The sequence below is a fragment of the Melospiza georgiana genome, chromosome 3 (assembly GCF_028018845.1).
Source record: "Melospiza georgiana isolate bMelGeo1 chromosome 3, bMelGeo1.pri, whole genome shotgun sequence".
NCBI lineage: Eukaryota > Metazoa > Chordata > Aves > Passeriformes > Passerellidae > Melospiza > Melospiza georgiana.
The window spans coordinates 54804902-54828660 of NC_080432.1; the positions used below are offsets into that span (position 1 = coordinate 54804902).

Below are 23759 nucleotides of genomic sequence, written 5' to 3' on the forward strand. Positions count from 1 at the left end.
GAAACAGAGTAAAATATTCAGCCGTGTCTCTGTGGGAAAGAGACCTCTATCCAACCTCTCCTAAACAAAACTAAACTCTCACTGTTCCCTCTTTGCTGGCAATTCTGAAGTGAAAATTTAGTCTTCTGGACAGAGCTGGCATGCATCTTACGCACTGTTGAAAATATACAGGTTAAGTTAGGATGCAAGTGATGCACAAAAGCCTGGCTGGTCTTCTGCCCAAGGCTAAATTTTACCATTCAATATCTCAGTATCATTTCTGCTGAGCTCAATCATGTCTTAGAAGAAACTGAGTGCTCTGAGAATTCATTGCCTTAATAATATTGGCTTGCTCTTCTTTTATCTACTCCGCTTTGACCCTCTAGTTTATTTTCCTCCTTCTGTCTGCGTGAGAGCTAAGCCCTTGAGCTGTTCCTTTCGTCCTATTTTATGTTTCTGGATAAAAGAGGACTGTTCATGTTCTGTGTACCAAGCAGACTGTGGGAAAATGGATGCTACTGTGTGACAGGGCTGAGGCTTCACCCCCACTTTGGAAGTGACTCGAAAGTCAACATCACACTTGTGATAAACAGCACAGAAGCTAGCCCGGCTTTCCGCTGGCATTATCCGTCACCACAGTGAACGCAGATGGTTGGTAGCCCAGAAGAATGAAACAAAAGACCTTTATAAATTAGCTCTTGAAGGTTTTTCTGTGAAAAGGAAGCCTTGTTCCTATTCCTTGATATTTAAGGATGATTCAGAGGGTGTCATAAATAAAAACCTGCTTGTTTTCTCACATGGAAAGTTCAGAGTTTCCTCTAGGAGACACTGTGTCTGGAGAAGTCACAGAAATGTGACAAGAGTCAAAAACCTGAAAATGAGGAATTCAGAGGTAATGGGATTTCTTAGGTGAACCATTTTAAGTTTATAGTTTTGTCTGTGTTTGTTAACCTGTGTATTCCTGGTGACTGATGAGCCTGAGAGGAGATAGGGCTCTATCAACCATCCACACTCCTGCCACTTTTGCTAGCTGGTCAGCCCTCTCAGGAGGCATTTGTCTGGTCCTCCCCATTTCTGAGACTCCTTCTGGCAAGACTGGATGAAAACCTAATTCCTGAACTTTCTAAGATGCAAAACAGACAATGCCCCTTCACCTCTGAATAAACCACTAACCTTTTCAACCTCTGAAAAAAACCTCATTACTCCTAGGAACACCGATAGGAGGCTTTCAGGAACTGCTCATGTAATGCACAATGCTGAAAAAAAGAGCAGAATTTTTGGAGGAGGGTATGTGTTTTCCAATTCCCCTTTAACTATGTAAACAGGAATGCTGTCTAGGAATAAAATATGTTTTCATCCAGTAGAGTGCTGTTGTTCTTCTTCCCAGGGGAAGGGTGAATTTTGGCCCAATGTGTGAGAGTCTCACACATTATGGGGAAGTGCCTTGGCTTCTTTAATGTGTTGCTGGATATTCAAGGCTTTGTGGGCAATCCATATCAGCCTCCTGCTCTTTTTGATCCAGCCTGAACTGCACAACTTCATTCCTATTGTGCAAGAAGCTCCTGACAAGCAGCTGTGCAGCTTTGCTGCATGGTGCTCTCTGTGCCTGATCTCCTGCTTCCTCCACTGCATGTGGATGGGCAGAGATTTGCCTTGATCTCAAATTCCCTGTAGGAGGAGAAAAGATGAACGCTTGTAAAAATCATAGGAAAGTGCAGAGTTGAATAATCAGGATACTGGTGGTGTATATGTCACAGCAACAAGCAATGGAATAGGACTAAGGAAAGAAAAAATATAGGCTAAGTGCCAGAAAAAAAAAGACTCAAATGTTAAATTGCAGTTCTGTCCCACTTCTTGACCAATTTAAAGTTCTCAAGAGATTTTTTGGAAGGAAAATATTAAAAATATAAAGGGAGAAATTATACTGCATTGGCACAGAGGGACTTATTAATGAGTCTGAATGATGTCCTGCTATTTTAAAAGTACTTCATGCAGGTCACTCTTTGATAAGAAAGGTGACACTGACTCATGTCTCTTGTCAAGAGAGCAGTTCTTAAAACACACTGCTCAATGCATCTCATGGCTGATCAGGGTAGTCCCCTCACAGGGTACAACAGGGCTGCTCTTAGATGTTGTCTTTTGTCCTCTTGACATGCAACTATGTCATCCACCTTCCCAGACTAGTTTTTAAAGAACTAAATGCACTGAAAGAATGGGACCCCTCAGAAACAGGAAAACTTTGACTTCCTCCAAAACTGCAGTACAGCTCTGGAACAGCTTGGGTCACTGCTGTAGCAAGTGCCTTACAAACAGTGTTAGGAGAGTTGAGTCCATGACACAGAGCAGAAAGAACCAGAGGTAAAGCTTAAGATGAAACAGCTGTCCTTTAATTATCAGGGCAGTACAGTTCACACCTGCAGAAGCAGAGAAGATTTGTGGCAGACATGTCTGGGGAATCTTCATGGTTTGCAGAAGAGGGAAGGAGTCGGGATAAGGAGACAGGGTATATGAATGAATGTTCAGAGGTGGTACGGAAAAGTAGAGTAGCTACATATTTTCCTATTTTGTATCTAGTCCTGTTTTTCAGCCAATGAAGACTGCATGCCAGTTACAGCTGTGTGAACAAAGCAGACCCAGAAAGTGCATTTGCCTGTGCCAATAGCTCTAACTGAGTATATGTGAACTACACATTAAGCCAGGCATTAGAGGACAGGAATTTTGTGACATGGCATTCTGTAAAAGCCTCAGAGAGAAGAAGACATGGACAGAGACAATTGTCTGGGAAAGCTCAAAATGCCAGCAACCAGTAGAGCTGTGTGAGTGTCTCTGAGGTCAGCTGGCCCAGGGAGTGTGGGACTCAGTGAGACCCTTTGATCAACAGGACTGCCTAAGCATTACTTCTGCACCTATCACATCTCTGCACAATTAATTTGTTCTCAGATTGCTTCTTCTTCCTGCAAAAACGAAAAAGAACCCTATGATCTCTATTTTTTAGATGAGCTTTAGATCTGTGCCTATAGAGAATGCATCTGTAATGTAAATGAACTTGTCATCTAAGCAAATGCAATGTGATTTGTTCTCATTTTCATTCTTTGTCTACCACAGTGAATCAATGTTTACTTTCAAGCATGCTTTCACTCTAAATGATCCATGGAGGCTCAATGAGGTTGAATGAGGCCAGAGTTTGAAAAAAAAAAAATAGAAATTCAGTCATGTACTAAGCATTGATAACAATAATACAGATATTACATTGCAAAGTTTTTGGAAAAAAACAACTTACAGTTGGAAAAGCCCTGTTCTCCTAGATCTCCCCAAAACTTCCTTTACAGATCATTGACATCTTTAAAGCATCTGCTCTTGTCAGATCAACCAGTAAAATGGCTTAATAATTCTCACCTCAGCACCAACATTTGGCAAAGACGGATGAGTTGGTGTGCTGGTGTAAGCAGGATTGAAGAAAGAGAGCAGATGAAAGAGGAGGACATTTTTTCTTTGTGAAAGTGCATGCTCAGAAATATGGAAGTCACAGAATCACAGAACAGGTCAGCTTGGAAGCGACCACAGGGGCTCATCTGGTCCAACCTCCTTGCTCAAGCAGGGACATCCTAGAGCACATGGCACAGGACTGTGTCCCTACAGTTCTTGAATATCTCCAGTGAGGGAGATGCCACAACCTCTCTGGGCAATCTGTCCCAGTGCTCATGGTGATAAATAGCAAAACATCACCATGTAACTGCAGCTTCTCCTTACAGCCAGCAAAGGGATGTTCCCAATCAGTTTGTGTGCTTCCTCCTGAAATGCTGAGTTGATTACTCTAGGATACCTGTATTTCTAGATGCAAGACCATTCTGCATGAGAAAATGCAAATAGTGCATCTGAAGAAGACCAAATCATGCCTAGAAAATTTAGTGGCCTTCTATGACAGAATAACAGCAGTGGCAGATGAGGGAAGATGATCCTGTGTCACCTACCTGGACTTGTGCAAAGCATTTGACACTGTCCCACATAACATCCCTGTCTCAAAGATGGAGAGACAAGAATTTTAATGGATGGATCTCACAGCTGATAAGGAATTGGCTGGATGGCTGCACTGAAAGAGTCATGGTCAATGGCTCCATGTGCTGTGTCCATCTCCAGGGCCCCCAACACAGGAAGGACATGGAACTGTTGGAGTAGGTCTGGAAGGCGATCAGAGGGCCGGAGCACATCTCCAATGAAGACAGGCTGAGAGAGCTGGGGCTGCTCAGCCTGAAGAAGACTCCAGGGAGACCATATTGTGGCCTTCCTGTAGCTAAAGGGGGCTTACTAGAGAGCTGGAGAGGGAGTTTTTACAAGGGCATGTAGCAATGGGACAAGGGAGGATGGCTTCAAACTGGAAGAGAGAGGGTTAGATTAGATATTAGGAGGAAAGTCTTTACAGTGGGGGTTGTCAGGCACTGGAAGAGGGTGCTCAGGGAAGCCATGGATGCCCCTTTCCTGGAAGTGTTCAAGGCCAGGCAGGATGGGTCTCTGAGAAACCTGATCTAGTGAAAAGTGACCCTTCTCGTGACAGGGGGTTGAGACTAGATGATCCTTAAGGTTCCCTTCCAATCCAGATCATTTTATTATTCTAAAATAATGCAGAGTTGGTTGAGGTCATAGAAGTAAAATTTCAGAAAAAAAAGAGGCCAAAGTGTCAGACTGAGAAGTTCAAATGGAAATAGACTTGCTGTCATAAATGAAGAAAGATAAATACACATCTACATACTAAACAATCCCCAATATCTATGAATGCTAGCTTGGAACTGGTCAGAGGCTTGTTCTGCTTGGGCACACAGAGGTGTGAAGGTGAGTAACACATCCCTTATGTGGATTCCATTAAGGAATGCTGACCAGGTTAACATCTTTCCATTATTCTTTGAGTGGTGTGTGCATGGTCACACTGGGTGTGCTGACCACCCTGATGGGACATGCAATAGATAATCCCTGGTCAGGACCAAGACAGCTCAAGCAAAAGCCCTTCCTGAGGGCTAACCCTGCCTCTGGGGAGCAAAGCCCAAGGGGGTTTGGAAGCTCTGCACAGGTTTGGGCTGCAGAAGTCTCTGCCCCTCAGGTTGTGTCTAACTCAGTACCAGAGCTTCCCTGCCATCTTATGATAAATGAGAGCATAGCAGAAAACACTTTAACTCAAAAAGCTCAAGTGAATCTGGCTCAATTAAAGTTTTGTAAGTCTTCAAGCTTAAAGACAGGTGAATGTCCACAAGCCAAATACCAAAGCTGCTCTCACCTTAGGTAACCTGTGGTTAATTAGCAATCTAGGTGACTAGTTTAACTAAATCCTTCCTGTGTTTGTAAAGGAGAGTGGTGGGAGATTAGTATTAAATGTATTTCACAATAAATATGGCTAGCAATAAATATAAACTGATTTTAAAAAGACAAGGGCAGACAGCATTCAGAGGAGTTTCATCAGTGATATTCCTGCTCTCTTGACTCCACTTGCCTGTCTGACAGCATTTCAAAGGAGCAGTTCACAGATGTTTATTGAATAACTTTAACACAGCCTGTTTATGCCAAGATGCAAAGCATTCTTGGTGAGCAGACTCTGGCCTTTAACTGTTTGTACATTGTTTCTCCACATATCTGCCAAATTATCCACCCTAATTACTTCATCTCGGGTGTCTTAGATGCAGAATTAGGCCCAGAGAGAACACATAAGCGGAACAAAGTTCTTTATGCTTGCTCAAAACAAAAAAAAAGCACATCTGACATCACTACCCCATATCCTTAACTCATTCACTGACTTCTGGCAGCCTCTATCCTGTCACCCACATGTATAATTAAGGCTTGAATCACCACTGAGAGAAGCTAATGACATCATTCCCAGGGACCACAATGGCTTTCAAGCCCAACTGTTCTATGGATCTGTCTAATTCTGATGCAGTTCTCAGCTTGATTCATATAAACTAACCCCATTAAAAGCTCATTATGTAATTTTCTCTTTTTTTTTTTAATGTCAGTGACATGTCCTGTTCATCAGCTTCTTCTTTTAGATATATTTTTTAGCCTCAGTTCTCTCTAATTCTGTTCATCAGATTTATCCAGATACCTGGAACCATGGAATGGTACAGCCAAAGAGCTACTTTCCCCTTGTGTGGTACAGCCATGGAGCTGCTTTCCCCTTGCGAATCTCTTCCTCATGATTTTTTTTATTAAGATGGGCAATTTTTGGAGCACAGTACAGATATCAGTCAAATAGGGGATTTTCTTTCCTATTCAAGCATGTGTGTGTGTGTATGTGCAATATTTATTTTCTACTTCAGCTGTTTCTGACAAGATAGGGGTAACTCGTATCTTGAATTAACCATGTCAAACTTAGGAATGCTACAAAATGGCATGAAGTTTCATGCAGTTCATGTCTTATAAATCTTCAAAGCCCTACTCTAAAGAAGTTATCTTTCCAATCTTTAAGTGCATCTGGTATTTCTACCTGAGCTTGTTCAGCTCAGATAGAAATACCAGATGCATTTAAAGATTATATGTGTGAGGGGAGCACACCTTTCCAAGAAACACACAGTAACCTGAATTTGCCTGAACACCTTTTAAAACTATCCAGCAAATTCAAGTCATTCCTCCTTTGGTGTCCTCACACCTCCCAGCACTGTTCCAACACATGCATGAAAAACAGGAAAAGGAAAATCATAAGAGCTCACCCCTACATTTCATCTGAATAAAATCCAGCTGGTGAATTGACTGCAGTAAAGGTTCACTGTCCAGAGTCAAGTCAAACTCAGCAGACACTTTTGGCTCCAAGGCTCCTTTCACCCACTGTTCCTGAGATACCTGAACACGCTTGATTAAAGCATCTGAAATCTGAAAGAGAGTATCAGGTTTATAATGAAATGGCAGATGCACACTTTAAAAATGACAGAATACCTGTCAGATACAGCACAAAGGAAACAGGATTAAGGTACCAAAACAGATGAGATGGGATCTGGTCATTTTGGGGTGAGGTCCATTTATGTTGCATCCTTTCATCTTGTCTTTTCAAAATAAAGCTCATATTAGGCTAGGAAAGTAAAAACTGCATTTATAAAGCCTGTTAAGGTTATGTTGTGTGTCATGCCTTTGAATGCCACATATAATTCTGTACTCTGTTCTCTGATCTGCATGGTCTACTTTTGCTCTCCTGTTTAAAAAGAAGTTGCACAAAGAGAGGCTTAAATGTCTGAGTCTCTCCACTCAGCAGAGATGATTCAGTGGATGAAAGCTAAAGGATTAAAAAATCAAATGGTAAGGAAGGTGTATATTACTCACAGTGAGGGTGATAAATTGTCAGATAGATTTTCACATATATGATGGATTTTCTTCCATTACATCAAAACTGAACTTAATTTTTAAAGCTTTGCTCTTGCTCAGCCCACAGACAATCAGACCAAAAGTTAAACTGAAATGATCACAACAGACACTTTAGGAAGTTAAATCTTGGCTCTGTGGAAATCAATGAGCTCAGCTGTCCTTGAGTTCAGTGAAGCTGTCATTTGGGTATCAGGAGCCCCTGACAGTGAACTTCCTGTAAGTCACAGAGAGTAGAATTTTTTTCTGGGTATTACAGAGAAAGTTTTCCTTTGTTGCAGAAATTTGGATACTTTTCCTCAGTACTTTTACTGAGGACAATCCTGCCTGAGCCCTTGAACCCACAGCTCTTTATCAGTCGGTGCAGTAGGTGGAGGAGCATCCCACAGCCTCCTGCAGCCTCGGAGCCACTTACTGGGATGCTGGATCCCTTGCCTATGTCTCAGTATCCTGGCTGCAGGAGTAGTTGCTCAAAGTAATGCAGTGCCTGAGTGTCTTGAAAGCATCATTAGATAAACCAGAAAAAAGTAAAAACAAAAATGGTTTTTTGGTTTTGGATTTTTTATAAAGGGGGCTGCAAAAACTGAAGCCCCAGAGGTTACAGGGAAAGTAAGCTGAAAAGAAAGTAAAGCATATATCTAGATAGCATGCAGCATGTATCCCCAAAGATTTTGTTTGTCCTGCAGAGTCCAGCCAACAGCCTGTTAAAATCTGTGTAACCTTGAGATTAATCCACACCACACATTCCCCTCACTTGCTTGAGACCAGACATGACAGTAACAGTCTGGAGCGTTAATAGGTTTAGGCTGGCTAATTCTCATCCTGTTTTTTAGGGATGCTCTGACAAACCCCTGACACTTGTGCATTCATGTGCGCAGGTCATTTTGTTTGATGTACCTTTCTTTTTAGGCAATAAATAGAAACCACTAGAGCAAAATAAGGTTATTAATAAACATATAAGAATAAACAAAGCAAAATAATTTATGGGAAAAAAAAAACACTGGTGTTTTGTCTCATCAATAGACATTTTCACTGTTTGCACCTAAGAAGCACTATCCTGCAAATTAAGGCAATTATTGGCTAGGCCATATTTTGCAAAGAAAAGGTACCTGGAGCTGCCACAGCTGCAACAATCTCAGTAAAGCAAAGCTACATGCAGCCCCTTCAGAGCCCCTTCAGACTAGACTTCCTTACAGGGGAGGTGCTGAAAGGACTCTTTTACACAGGAAAGCAAAGGGGAGAAGCACAAGGGGGAGAAGTACTACTCTGTTGAGTCACTGACCTCTCCAAATTAATCAGAGAGCTCTGTGAGGCCCTGTGTTGGGTTTGTCAAATGAGAAAAAAATACTCTGCAAAGAGCTATCATTAACTGCATAGCATATTTTTCTCAGCCCAGAAGGAAGGGCTGGCAAGAGGAAAGACATCAGGAGTGAGGGCAGTGGTGTGACCACTAACTCCCCACCTCAGTCAGGGTGCAGCTGTTAAAGCCATCTCTTTGCTGGGACATTCATGCAGTCACCAGGCTCTCTGTGTTTCTAGACAGTACCTACAGGAGTTAAGGTGAACCTGCCTTGGAGATGGAAGGGGCTAATTAACAAAGCCACACATTTGTAGACTTATTTTTAATTTATTTTCTTTTTTTTTTTTTTTTTTTCCCAGAACATTAGGAAGAAAAATACCTGTAAAAACCCCGAAGGATCATTTTCTTTGATAACTTCTAGGCAGTATTCCATGAGCCCTGTTGACTGGCGTAGCTTCAGTGTACAGTGATTTATCTGGTCCCAAACAACCTGGAAAACAAACATCAGTACAGTTCTATGACTGCCTCAGCTTGCAGTGAATTTTATAAAATTATTCCAGAAGAAACAAGGAATGGGAGAGTGTGTTAAATCTATGCTTAATTTAGCTGCCATATGGCCACTGCTGTATCTCCATCAGCTTCACTCACTTGCTCTGTATTGTAAATAGCGATAATTAGCTTGGCAAAATGTTGTGCACAGGGAATCTCAATTTTCAGAGCAGATTAATCTCTCAAAGATTAGGCTTGCTTGGGGCAGAGAGGGCACAGAACATGTCTCTGCATTTGCAGTGTTCACATTTCCAGTCACACTTTCACTAACATCTGAGCTTTTTAAAAGTCCTTCACTTTAGAGGCAAACTGCTGGAGTGGTTTCTCACAGATCATACCCTAAACATTCTCTTCACAATTTATTATTGAACCTGCTCTGCTTAAGAACACATTGCTGGAATAAAGAAATAAAATAGCTGCATTCCGTTTTTCCAGATTTTGGCCTTGATTCTGCTGCCACATGGCTGTGGACTAGGTCTAGTAGCACTGTGTTCTGTAGGACAACTTGTGACAGCAATAAACTGCAGGGTTTGCTGTGCTGCCAGCAGAATGTCCTAAGTGCTGGTTCTTGTTAAGCAAGCTGAATGCTGATCTCAGGTGGATTTTGTTAACTGATATGTTAGATAATCCATTTCACTTTTTCCTTCTATCTTAGATACTTTTAATGTGAATGGCACCATAGTACCTCAAAATGACATTAAGATCACCATTTTAAGAAATGTGTCTATTTAAATATTTCTTAACTGCCACTTCATACAACCATTTTAGATTTCTTCTTGCCATCTCCTTTTACTGTGCTTCTTTAATATGTTTTGATTAGCTCATGTATTTCTGGAGGTGGCTTACCTGAATTTAAAGATTCAAGGAGATATCAAAATCACAACTGTTTACTTGGGCAGAAGGTGCCAAAATCCAAACCACACACGGGTTTCACTGATAAGTACCCCTAAAAGATAGCCCCAAACCATAAGATAAATAAAGATTGATGGCCTGATTCAACAAACTGCTGAAGTATATCCATCATTTAACGTGTGTAGGCACAGTTCCATTAAACTGCTGAACTGGACCAGCTAAAGGAACTTTAGAATTTGGTCACTAGGAGAATTCATTGTCAAGGGGAACCTGACAAACCCCAGCAGGTATCTCTCAGCAGCTGTGCTGGGCTGATGAGAGGAGTGCTCACCTTCAGCTTGTGCTCACGCTCCTTGGTGACCTTTGTGAGCAGTTTTGCCTTCTGCCGCGTTAACGCGTCGACCAAGGCATCGCACTGAGCCACGAGACAGGCCTCGTAGTCCAGCCCGTTCTCCTGCAACCAGGACAGAGTCACACACATCAGAGACAGCACAGTTTGCAGCTTCAGCTATTGCTCATACCTGCTTTCCTGCTCAGAAAAGATTTCCTTTCAAGACCCTCAGCATTTTTGTTGCCCTTCTGATTTCATTACAACTGTACCAGTAATAGCTGCATGCTGTAAAACGAAACAATAACATGCCATGCCACAAATGGTCTTATTCAAAACCATGATTTACTGGCACTTTCCTGATGACAGATGTAGTACAACATGATGTAAATGCTAAATGTAACATACACAGTGCATATATACATAAGAGGATTCTGCTCCAATCTGTTTTAATCATCCCACTGTAGCAACTTTGAAATCACTGGCTCTGTACCACAGCAATTAGAACAGAATTATGGACCAGAATCTGGTCTACTGGCTTATTACAAGGAAATTAATGAGGTACAAAGCCCTAAGGTTTGTGTATTGCTTCGAGTTCTTTTTATAAAATAGCTAGCACTTGGCAGTGGAGCTATGTACTTTTTAAAAAAGAGGCAACTTTCTATTCACATTATGGTAAAATTCTTTGCTAGGCAGAAACCAGCATGAGGTATACAACACTGAGCCTTTAGTAGGCTCTGGGAACAATTTAGCATTACATAAATTCCTGGAACTGCTTCTCTAGTACCCATTCAAAGGAAGACTCTTCCTCACCTCCTCTGCTCCTGAGACTAGAAGGAGAAAACTTTCAAGCTCCTCTTCCAAGGAGATGTTTAGGTGTGCTATCAGCTTTCCTCCCAAATACCCCAATTAAAAAAGGAAAAAGCATAATTAAATGTGAGAAGATTTTAAGCATGTACTGAAGGAGAAGCGCCTCTTTGCTAAGACATTGTACTCCCCTAATTCATTATTATCTCTTAGCTCTTTATCTTTTCTCTTATTTTCTACTCATTTGCTTTGCCTTCTTTATTTTGAGTTCAAAATAAACTCAAAATAAAGAAACATCCCACTCTCCAGCCGACGGACGCAGGGTCAGAGTTCTCTGGGGAGCCCCAGTGCAGCCCTGAACCTGCCGGCCAGATGTGGGCGGGGGTTTATCCAAGGCTGAGGAGACACCAGACAGCCCAGCTCCTGCTCACAGGTTTGTCTTAGATTCTTCCTGTCTGCATCTCCCCCTCTTTGGCTGGTGTCACTCCCAGCTCCCCCTTAAGCCCATTTCCATCCCGTCGCTCCTGAAGTGCTGCTTTGTGCACAGAGCCTCAATCAGTCGGTGGCTGCTGCAGTGCATCGTTTCTTTCTCTCCTCATTTTCTGCTCTCACACCAAACAGGGCGTTTGGCTATATGCCTCCTTCAAGTGAGAAAGTATGAAATTGTTACAGCAGATGGGAAAATGGGAAAATCAGATCATGACAGCAACAAGGAGAGAAGCAAGGAAGCAACAGGAGCAATGAGGAACAGGCAGTATCTGAAAAGAAAACACCAAGAGATATAAAAGTGATCTCAGAGAAGAGAAAGGCATGAAAAAAGAGGGGGAACAACAGATCTGCAAAGCAGGGAAAAGAAAAATAGATTATGAATTTGCAAACTGCCCCAGGTAAGATGAAAGCAAGATTCCTGGTAGCTCTGGCAAACTCAGAGAGGAAATAAAGAATGTGGGTGGCTGCCTGGTCTGCAGTGCATTGAGACAGGATAATAAAATACATATTGCTTGCTCCTTTGTGTGAAAGTATTGCTAAAATACATTTTTGCTGAGGGGTAAATGTCCATATGTGAGTGTGGCAGCAGTCATAAGATCCCTACTGTAAATAACCTGCTCTGAGATATGTGTCTGGCTACAAACCTATGCACAAAGGCTGCATCTGTTCCCCCACATAGTAACAGTACAAGAACAGGTGTTTGTCCAAATGTCAAAAGGCACAGACTGGCTCATGACACATGTAAACCCCTTCCCCTCGAAGAGTGTGGCTGTACCAAACCTGACTACCAGGAGCACTCCATGGTATGTGCTATCATCAAAGGTGGCTCGAACACTGCATCAGAGGAGTGCAATTTGTCACAGGAGAAAACCATTCCAGGGAGCTCCTTAAGGGTTAAAGTGTGTGAGTGATCATCTTGGAGCCATGCCCCAGTCTTGTTTTACTTAGGAATACAATATGCAGCTGATTAGTCCTGCTGGTTTGGTTTGCTGAAATTTGATGTTTCACTCAGACTCAGGATGAAGATTGCCACAACATGTGAGGGTTGGATTCACATTTGTGACCAGATTTGGCTCAATGTTAGAGGGTACTGCTGGATAAAATTTCCTCTTCTGAGCTCTCCTCTAGCATTTTAAGCAATAAGCAGCATCAAATAAATGGCTTGGTCTTTTGATCCAGCTGTAGCAGCTCCCTTATGCAGAGCAATTTGGCGGTGATTTTATTGAAACACATTAAAGGATTTTACAGCATAGTCATAAATAGTCATAATAGGCCACTTCTAGGTTTCAGGAGGGAAAAATACATTTGTAATGGAGCTAGATGACTCAAGAAAGATTGGTGGTAGACTACTGTTTTGGATGGGTTATCCCATCCTAAAATAGCTGTTCATACCTACAGGAAGAAATGCTCTCTAGAGATGCCTGTCTTTTCTCCTTGGACAGTGAAAGAAATTAAATGAGCAGACTACATAACCATGTGAGCTACATAACTGTTAAATGGGTAAGTCAGCTGAAAGAAACCTCACCCTAAAGCCAAAATACAGCACATTACAAGTCCCAGTCAGTGGCTTTGCACGGGTTTCTTTCAGCTAAATGTCCTTTAATTTTACGAGTCCCTCATTTTGGTGTGCTCCCTTCCCCACGTGGCTGTGGCAGACTGTGACGGTGCCTTGCTAGGCTGCCCTGAGGGAACTCAAGAGCTTGGGCACCTCTTGTGGTACAAATTCATCCTCTGAGGTTTTAGGTGGAGTACTTTAATGAATAAATAATAAACTTTTAAAATTTCTGCTTGGTTTTCCCTTACTAACAAGCACAGGACACAAGTGTCCCCTCCTGGACACTGCAGCCCAGACTGGAGTGGCACATTTCCAGGTACACTCCGCAGGGCCAGAAGGACCTTGAGGATCGTCTGACCTCCAGCACTGATGAGTCTAAATTTGATTGAAATCAAGGCTTGTTTCATTTTGGGTTTGTGCCCTCAATTACTGCACTCACTATGAGCTCTTTTTCTGACTATTAAATCTGGACAATTACAGGCATGAAAATAACTTACGCTCCAATAAACGACACATTGATTTAGCAGCAGTTCCTTTTTTTTTTTTTCAGGGGAATATTCCTGTATTTTTGAGTGCGTGTAGGACATTCTTACAAGTACTCTAATAGGCAGGCTCACTGGATTTTTGGCAGAAATTAGTGCATTTTTAGGAAATGTTAGATGAAAAGCTAGCAGCACATTTTGAATCTGTTAAAATGAGGATTTTTCCTAAATGCGGAATTCAAGCACATGCAGTCAGGGAAGAGCCTAGAAGCATGACTAATGGATTCAATCAAACACTAATCAACACAGCTCAGATGTCCAGAATTGAGTATCAGCTTTTTGCAACAAACAGCAAACAATCTAGAAGCTAAGAGGGGCTTGCAGGCATTATTTGATGAACAATTTTACCTAGCAAATCCATTCAAGAAAGGTCAGATGATACCAGGAAAGATGAGAATAGCATAGGAAACAAAGTCATCAAATCAATTATTCACTCAGTTCTATTGATTACTGTATTATCAAAACAGATTATATTTTACAGTTACCTGGATCTGCTGCAATAAATTTTTCAGCTGAACCAAAAATTCTTTAGCTTCCTTTGCTTTATCTGATACACCATTTAAAGCCTGAGACAGCTGTGCCTGCAAGGGAGAAAAAAGGAGGAGAAAAAAGAAAAAGTTAGTGATAAAATGCAAATGTTTTTCTTAGTAATCCTTGGATTTGATTATTAATAATGTGCAAAAAGGCTTACATGTATTCCTAATTCCACAAAGTGTTTCTGCTAGAAAAGAACAGTTAAGATTTTTACTGTAGTCAGATTTAATGAGGGTGAAATATGCATGTGGGGGCAGTAAAGTATTGTGTCTGCACGTTCCACTTTATTGCAGCAACTTGGTAAGTCAAACACCTTTTTATAAAACAGCTACCCACGTTTATAAGGAGGTAGTAGTCTTACACTTACACAGTAGCATCTGTCATGCTGAAAAATCCCCAAGTGCTTTCCAAAATGACACTTCTTTTTCATCCAAGTCTGAAATCTTTATAAATGTGGTAGATCCTACCAAACCTGAGATACACTAGGACTTTGAAGACAAATATGCCTTCTCAGACTTCATAGTAATGTTCCTTGGGTCTCCAGTTTCCCATGTTCCAACTCAACAAATGGGTGAATGTTTCTGCAAAAGTTGGAAAAACCCCTTCCTCTAACTTTTGACTGGTAAGGCACATAGAATATGCCTTTTTTAAGCCCACACTCCAGGCCTGACCTTCCCTTTCCTCAGCCACCACCTGAGATCTCTAAGCTGAACCAGAGGCTTGTCGATGAACTTCGAGGACAGGAAGGAAAGAATGGTTTTGCCCCTGGCAGACCCAGTGATGCATTTTGGGGTCCCAGTGTCCTGAGCTAGATGACCATGACTGTGAGAGTGATTAACTCCCAGTCAGCCCCAGATTTGTGCAGGATTTTCTGCTCCAGATGGATCCCTGAGAGTCCAGGAGTCCCAAGAGGATTCACTAAGTGTACTCAAAGAACTGGCTGGTGCCATTGCATGGTTCTGCACCTGGGATGGAGCAACCCTGGATGTATGTAAGACAGGGGAACAAGAGGCTGGAAAGTGGCCCCTTGAAAGCACATTAGTGCTAAAATCTAAATGTGAATATGCTTTACAGAATTCATTCCTTACAAATGTAAAGGGAAGACACATTACTGTGCCTATTTCTCAATATTTGCATCTCTGCTATTTTCTTAGACAAACCCTTTTAAATGCACAAAAAACTGAAATTATGATGTTTGATATTAACACTACGGGAGGCCACAGAAGCAAATCCCAGGTTCATGAAAAAATCTCTGTTTTCTGCGAGACCAGACAATCTTGAGGTCAGCCTTGCACAGGCTGATCACGTTTGCCAAAGTTTGAAGTTTATGATCACACTCTCTGTTCCATTCACAGGGCACATCTGAGCCTTTGATTTGTCAAGATGACACAGAACAAGGTTAAAGCAGCACTTGACAAAGCAGCTGGAGCCCAAGCAAGAAAGAATAGGTGGCAGAAGCATTATATTCTCAGTCATTGACTGTCCTGACCAAATTGTCCCAGGGAGAAAAGGGTTCCTTTCTTTCAAATCAAAACCAACGGTTGGTCCCAACAAAAGTAAAACTTCCACTTTCCCAACATCTGCCCCAGCTCTCAAATTATCTCAAAGTTCATTTCTCCACATCAGAAGAGACAAAGGCAGCATGTGGGCACCACAGCAGCTGTGGAAAACCACCACAGATGAACTGTAAGCAGCATATATACCAATGGCAATCAGCACAGTCACTCCTGGCACACTCCCATCACTGAGAGCTGCAACAGAAACTCAGCCATGTCACTGTCTAAAGGGCTCATAAGCAAATTGATCTGCTCATTAAAACCTGTGGTTGCATTAACTTGACTGCAGCATGAGGCCCAGTAGAAGGCCAGATTTCCATTTGTGAAACCCACTTAGAGATAATAGCCTTGTTTTTCCAAGCATTTGTAAAAGATACCTTGCAAATCAGAGGAACTTAGTCATGCACTTCTCATTAAAATCAAGTGGAGCTACATGACTAAGCCCCCAGTAAACCAACCAAGCCATAAAAAATGCACTGTACACCCAGAGCAATCTTTCATACCACAGAAATATTTATTGTAAACCAGACTGAGATGTAACAAGCTCCATTGACTGGGACAATTAATACTCCTGACAAATGGTATTCCACCTGGTGTTATCCTCACTTTCATACCTGGTCTTGCAACCCATAATGTGAGGGCTGGAGATGGAGACCAAGTTTCTATTTCCACCAATTACAGGAACACAGAGATCACAAGGGTAAGTAATTGAACCCAGATGGGCAGGGAAGACCTCTCATTTCAGAAAATGAACCAGATAATGGCCATGTCCTTTTTCAACCAAACAGTTCATGCTCATTTAGCTTGCCTTCCCTCCATCTCTCTTCGGCAGCAGATTGACTATTGATTAGATAAGCTTGTCCTGGTGTTGAATTCTCATAGAACCCACATGTTTTTGGGAACACAAGGCTTTAGGTCAGGAAATAAAAGCAGGCATGAGGATTCCCACACTTGCCTGCCTGCCTGCCCTTCACAGACAGATCCAGCTGTGGATGTTTTCAGCATTTTGGTACATATGTATAGTTAACCCTTTAGAATGGGCAGAGCTGAAATGTGTCCCACATCATTCCTCATATTCACAGGTCTGAATTCCTACCTAAATGTGATTACACTACCACTGTACTTGCTAAGAAAACATGAAAGGATTAAACTTCAACAGAAGACTAAGGGTTTTTCTTAATAACCTTGAACTGCTGGTCCAGATGCACTTTTTAGGTAAGTAAATATAATCAAGTCCAGCTAAACCAGGGGATTTTCATAGATTTGTGCCACTGAAGTCGTGTTGTCATTTTACACCAATTTTACTTTGTCTGTAGGAGAAGTTACACACAGCAGTGCAATGGGGAACCTGCACCACTAACAGGGGCCAACCAGTCCAGTCCAGCTTTGGTATCAGCAGTACGGCTGAGAGTGAGGGCACATTTCCCTGCATGGCCTGCAGCACTGCCTGGACAAGCTTTTACACTCTGCAATTTGCCACTAGGTCACTAATAAGGCCCAGACAAAGGAGGAGCCAAACAAAGGGCTAACACAAGGAAGGCTCCTTGGGCTAAGAACAAACCTTTCAGCTGCCTCTACCAGCCATGCCCGGAGCATCTGCAGAGAACACATAAGCCTTAAATTACCTTTGGCATGCCAGTCAATGTAAGTAATTTATGGTTTGGACAAAGTAACTGCAGGTAATAAACTTGTAGAAATTGCTGTATCAGAAAACTATTTCTAAGCAGAAGTATCTAATTCCAAAACAATTTACCTGAATGAATGTGAGATGATGATTTAGGCTGCCTGGCTACACAGTTCCATTATATTTATTTTGTGACAAGCACATTTTTCTGGGAAATATAATATTCACAAGAGCATAATTTCAGAGCCACCAAATTACTTAATTTTGAGGGTATCTTTTCACTAGAATTTTGACATTGATTGAATATGCAAATCAAGAGAAAAATAATGTTCTGTGATACCTCAGTCACAGAAAAAAATGCAGTAAAAATACCAGCCAAAAGGGTTTTTACAATATTTGACAGTAGGAAAGAGACAAAATTATTGATTCTGAACTTTGATCAGACTGGACTGTCATGTTCCAAAAGGCATCAAACAGTTTTAACTCAAGGTAGACCACAGTACATCACAAGCTGGTCTGTCATGCCCTCCAAAACATCAGCCACCTTCGAACTGTGAACTCAGACCCTGCTCATCAAAACAACTCTGCTCAGAAGTGGATTCTGACACTGGGGTATGAACAGCAGCTGCAAACAGTTTACTCTGCGAGAGAACTACTCTGCACAAGCACTCATCATGTTAGGGAGGAATGATGGCTGAGCTGCTGGCAGAACATTCAAACTGAAACACCTCCAGGAGAAGTTTGTCTTTCTTCTTGGATGGATCAACCAAGCAGATCACCCCAAGGGGCATCTTGTTTGGATCTTACAATAGAGAGTAGCTTTTTGTCTTGCCAAATACCTCAGCCTATCTTGTGCTGAGCCATTCCATGGCTGAGGGGTGATGACACCAGTCTTGATTTTGACCTTTCCTGCAGTGTCTGAAAGGATCTCTGTGCTTTCTTCACTGCTAACTGCAAGCAGAGAGTGAAAAGAAGGGAATCCTGCAGCCAGCAGAGCTGGTCAAGTGCTCTTTGCACAGCTGTGGGAGAAGTCCTTTAACCCCCAATACAGCAGGAAGCTCCAAAGGATTGTCCTCAGCTCTCAGGTATTGAAGTCTCCTCTCTAAGTTCATATATATGAGCTAATCATTTCTCCAGGGTCCATCACTCTCAGCAAGACAGAACTAACTTCATACATTTTTTCAGCTTCTAAGGGCACATCTTGCTCTTTATTCACATTGTTGCAAAGCCTTATTTTTAGCAAGGAAAGCACGTTTAAGTGACCCACCAGCTCTCCCAGACCTCACTAAACCCCTGTGTAGCTAAGCAAATGGCTCTGACCCCTCCACAAAGGAATCCAGGGAGGGGTAGGGAGCATCACTTGCAGGGAAGCAAGAATCAGACAGTGACAATATATGAATCAGAAAAAGCTTTACTTGTCCCTAGTCCCCATCTACAATTCCTCAGTTATCTTTATATCATGAAAATCCCTCCAGCCATTACTCCTGGCTTCTTTGGGAACCGAGTGGGAGGAGATCTCTCTAAGGCTCAGGAGAACACCCAGTGTCAATGATCATCTCTACCATGCTTTCTTGTCTACAACATTTGGGTGGCTGTGGGCCACTCTCCCTCGTTGACATACAGTTTTGGCAGCTTGCACAGAGTCTTGGGTGAAAGGGAGGTGGTGAAAGGAAGGAACAACCACCCTGCTCCTCACAGGTAGCTGCTGCCACTGAGAGCATGGGAAGGCTGAGGACAGGATGCCCAAGGATGCTGTGGAAGGCAAACAAGTTGGTGAGATGGACTTGCTAATTCCAGCTATCTGCCTGAGACCTGGTGGAACCTCAGTGGTCAAGGTGAGGCCAACACGAGAGGGACTCGGGGTTTTCCAACCCTGAGCAGAGACTGCGGGGTCAGCGGGAAGTCAGCAAGGGCCAAAAACCTAAGAGCACCATTCCAAAGGGAGAAAAGTCTGAGAGAATGATGGGCATGAAGGACCTCATGTCTTACAAACTGCAACCCGTTTTTGGGGCATTGGGATGAGCATACCGCAGCGCTGAGCATCACCCCAGCTCTGGGCATCACCCGGCTGGCTGCCAGGACTCACCTTGTGCTGCTTCCACATGGCTCCCAGGGCCTTCACGTCGTGCTTGTTGTGCTTGCCCTCCTCCAAGCACTGGTAGCAGACGGGGCTGCGGCAGCTCACGCAGTACATGCTGTAGTTCTCCAGGTCGTGCTCGGCGCACGTCGGCAGCTTGCGGCCGCCGCCCGCCCCCTTCCCTCCGCCGCCGTCCCCGCCGCCGCCGGGGGCGCCCGGGTGTGCGGGCGGCGGGGCCAGGCGGTGCTTGGCGAAGGGCCCGCGGGCCGGGTGGCAGCGGAGCTGGCATGCGGCGCAGTAGAGCACCTCGCACTGCTCGCACAGCACGGCGGCCGGCTCGGGCGGGCTGCGGTCGCACAGCTGGCACTTGGCGGCGGCGGCGGCGGCGGCGCGGCCCTGCTGGTAGCGCTGCACGATGGCCTCCAGCAGCCGGTTCCGCTGGAAGCCGCGCAGCCCGCGCTGGTCCAGGGACGCGCTCCGGTGGCACTGCGGGCAGGTGAGGGAGGAGCTGGCGGGGCCGGCGCCCCGCGGAGCCGCCGCCGCCCCCGGAGGCGCGGGCACCAGCGGCAGCACCCGCACGCCGTTCGGGGACTTCAGGCTGGGCGTGTAGGAGCCGTAGCCGCTGTCGGTCTCGCTGTGCAGGCTCAGCTTGTCCGCGTGGTCCCCGCCGCCGCCGCCGCCCGCCGCGCTCTCCGAGTCCAGGCAGGCGGCGGAGCCCGCGGCCGCTCCCGGCCCCGCTCCCGGCCCCGCTCCCGGCGCGGCGGCGGGCGGCGCGGGGCCCCGAGAGTGGAGCAGGGGCGGCAGGTGCTGCTCGCTCTCCGGGGTCTGCACGGCGATGGTGCGGGCGCAGGGCAGGCAGACATTGTGCGAGCAGGGCAGGATGATGGGCTCCCGGAACAGCGAGCCGCACACCGGGCACTTGAGCTCCTCTTCCATGGCCGCGGCGCGGCTTTGTGCGCGGCTCCTCAGGCGGGCGGCGCGGGGTGGCCGCCGGCTGCCCCCATCCCCCGCGGCGCCCCCTCGGCCGCCTCCCTCCGCTCCGGGCGCCGCGGCGAGGCCGGCCGGGCTCCGGGCGCCGCCGCCGCCCCGCGCCGTTCAGCACCCGCCGAGCGCAGACAGCTCCGCACGGCCCGGCCCGAGCCCGGGAGCCGCCCCGCGGCCGCGGTGCGCCCGGGGCACGGACACGCTGCCCGCCGGCCGCGGCGCGGGCACGGAGCGCCGTGGGACTGTTTCAGCGGTGGTGGCATAGAGTAATAATATATGGGGAAGGGAGGCGGGGGGCGGGGGCAGGGCAGGAGTAGGAAGGGGCGGGAAGAGCCCTTTCCAGCAAATAAAGTGGTCGCTCTCTCTACGGCTGGGAAAGGCTAAAACATTTTTTTAAAGGATCTCCACGTTTCCTTTCAAACACAACTTTTCTTCTCTCCTCAAACCTGACTTCACCTGAGAGCATATCCCTATAGTACGTGACATTTGAAATGGAGCTTAAAAAGGTGATCTGTTGTTCTCTGTTCTGTGGTGTGACTTTTACATCATTCAGGGTCTTTCTAATTTTCTGAGTGGGTCTGAAATGTTAATGCCCAAGAGAGCTATGGCTTTGAGAGCAGGGAGAGCTACGCTTGTTTACCTGTCCTACTGGTCCCAGGACAGCCCTTGTTGCCAAGGAGTTGTAGAGTTTCCATGCAGAAACCTTCATCCCCATGGCACCAGAGACTGCTGCTGGAAGTAGCACCTACTTTAACAATATTCAATGCTCTGATGAGTTTAGGTTCAAGAAGAACATGATAGGTTCTTCTTAGGAAAAGTAATTCTGTGTATAACTGCACTGCTGCTGATGGAAGTGAACAGCCAAAAAATCACTGTAACCCTTACTGGTCCAGGGGTCGGAATGGAAACTGGTCTAAGAGTTGAAAAATGTCACTGAGCTTGAGCAGACTGACCTTGGAAATCCTTACTCTTGATGAGGAACACATCCCACCAAGATGATTCCACTAACTTTAATGGAACTATTAATAAAGAACTATTTGGTCTGAGCCTGAAAGAACTGGGCCTTTACTATGTTTTGTAATCAAGGCATTATTATAATGGCTATGATCCCTATTATATTTTCATCTTTTTATGTTCAAATGAGTCTTTAATCTGTTAGAGCTGTAGCAGTGTATGGATAACCTAAAGACCCTATGCTGGCAGTCCTAGCTTTGATCTTCATTTTAATACATCAGTATCACTAGTATCATCCCCTTAAACTATTTACCCTTTGTAAGAACTTATTGGCATCTTTTATATCCCCCCAATGGGGAAAAGAAAGACAATGAGGTTTATTTATAGATTTACATTTTAAAAAGCCATAAGGCAAGTTGTGGTACAACCCTGCAGTAAGGAGAGATTTGATTAATCTTTCCTCTCTTGCTTTATTGCTTTTGCCTTCTCATTATGCTTGTTGTGACATTTTTGTTGACTTCCTCTTCCTTTTCTTGTACTTTTTAATGTTTTATGTTGCCCTCACACATTAACCCGTTTCCTGGTAGTTTTCCTTCTTTCTTTTCTCATTTTTTTCCTTCAATAGCTGTCCACCAAGGTCACTTCACTTTATTCAGTTTTCTTCTTTTACCACTGCTGTTTCTCCATGGGGAATTTTTTGATTCCAGTACTCCAACATAACTTCCACTAATGGGCATCACTCCAAGCGCACATCCTCTCATCTGAAGGGCAACAGGGAAGAAAAAGGATCTTATCTCCACAGGTTCTTATTCTATTGCAAGAAGGAGAACAGACAAACAGTTCACAAGAGCAGAGAATTTAAAATGCACTTGGGCTAAAGCCAGCAGCTTGTGTGGCAGTGTGAGCTGAGGAGTTCCATTGCCTTGTTAAAAATGCAGGGGGCTCAATTCTCAGCAGAGGATGCCCCCAGCAACCACAGGGGACAACACAGCTGCACATCTCTGAATTTTGGGCTGGATTCTAACCAGTGGCTGTACATCCCACAAACCTCAGCACTGCTCCCATGCATAATAAAAAACACAGCACAGTATAACCTCTCCTGTCTGCTTTTTCTTCATCCTGTTCTTTACCCAGACTCGTCTTCCCAACATTACCAGCTCTGGCTGGAGCTGACACTGCATGTTCTGTTTGAGGGGTGTTTTGGCAAAGAGGCATAGGAAGGTAGACTTCCACTGTGGCTTAGAGGAAAAGCTGATCTATATGGTCTGTAGATCAGGGAGCCTTGGAAATGGCAGCTGTGCTCCTTGGTTTTGTAGATTTCCATTAGGCACATTATGTAGGTGTAAGAGTTTTGAAATTGATTTTGTTTGGTGTTGTTTTGGTTGGGTTTTATTTTTTGGTTTTTTTTTTTTTTTTTTGAGAACGCACTCAAGTAGCTATTGTATTATTTAGGGCTTTCAAATATTTGCAAATTAGTCTGCTCATGAAAGGAAGGATGGCAAAGCTTGGCAGCAGCCCAGAAGAGTGCCACAGAAGCATGGCTGCTGATAAAAAGCTTATCTGTTGGCTAGCAGAAGACTGTATCTGTAATAGAAATGCAGCTACATATTGAATTTTCTCTGTCAGGAAGTAAATCTGCCATGAAAAGTGTAATTCACAGTTGAGGACAATTCCATACAATGGAACTTTATTCAGAATGTCTGCTGAGTATATGTTTGTTATAATGGCTAAATGGCAAAAAAAATGGTGCTGGATCCTAAACATTGCTCAACAAACACTCACACTTCTAAATCTATTTCAGCCATCTAAGACTAAAATTCAATACAGAGAAAAACAGTGCTTTAAACATACATGCCAACAAAAAGTGGTAGGTTGGCACAGACAAATCTCAGTAACGGGTCAGTTTCAACACTTTTTAACCAATTCATATCTAAAAGAAAGCACAAAGAAAGCGCAAAAGGCACTAACCCATAATCAGGACACTTGAAAAATAAGATCTCATGTTTCTGTGATGCTGTAAAAATACATCAGCCTGCAAGACTTTGGAATTACTCCAGGGACATCTTGGCTTTCCTGCTGTGCCAGGAATCCTCTCTTTCTCGCTGCTTTTGTGCAGTGGAGTGAGATACTTTTCCTTCAATGCTACAGTTCAGCTTGCAAGCAGCATCCTCAGGGGTGCTTGCTCTTTTGAGAGGCGAGAGGACGAGAGCACTGGACCCTGAGCAGCTGCATGTGAGGGACAGCAGGGAATGGAGCCCTGCTTTGGACACATTTCAGGGTTAACACCAAAGGGTTAA

General features: G+C 44.1%; 1 protein-coding gene across 12 annotated transcripts in view; it reads right to left on the bottom strand.

Moving 5' to 3' along the window:
* Positions 1-20515, bottom strand: part of TRIM67 (tripartite motif containing 67) — a 40045-nt gene extending 19530 nt beyond the window's left edge. For 6 of the 12 annotated variants that reach the window (XM_058021611.1, XM_058021610.1, XM_058021605.1 and 3 more), the window contains exons 1-6: positions 20333-20515; positions 19534-20212; positions 14219-14314; positions 10344-10466; positions 8991-9101; positions 6675-6828 (exon numbers count right to left, since the gene is read on the bottom strand). In XM_058021611.1, coding sequence (XP_057877594.1) covers positions 6675-6828; positions 8991-9101; positions 10344-10466; positions 14219-14314; positions 19534-20212; positions 20333-20460 — 1291 coding nt within the window. In that variant the 5' untranslated portion in view covers positions 20461-20515. Of the gene's footprint in view, positions 1-6668; positions 6829-8990; positions 9102-10343; positions 10467-14218; positions 14315-19533 lie in introns of all 12 variants that reach the window. The other 6 variants (XM_058021612.1, XM_058021609.1, XM_058021606.1 and 3 more) reach the window with 5 other exon arrangements.
* Between the last annotated feature and the right edge of the window lie 3244 nt (positions 20516-23759).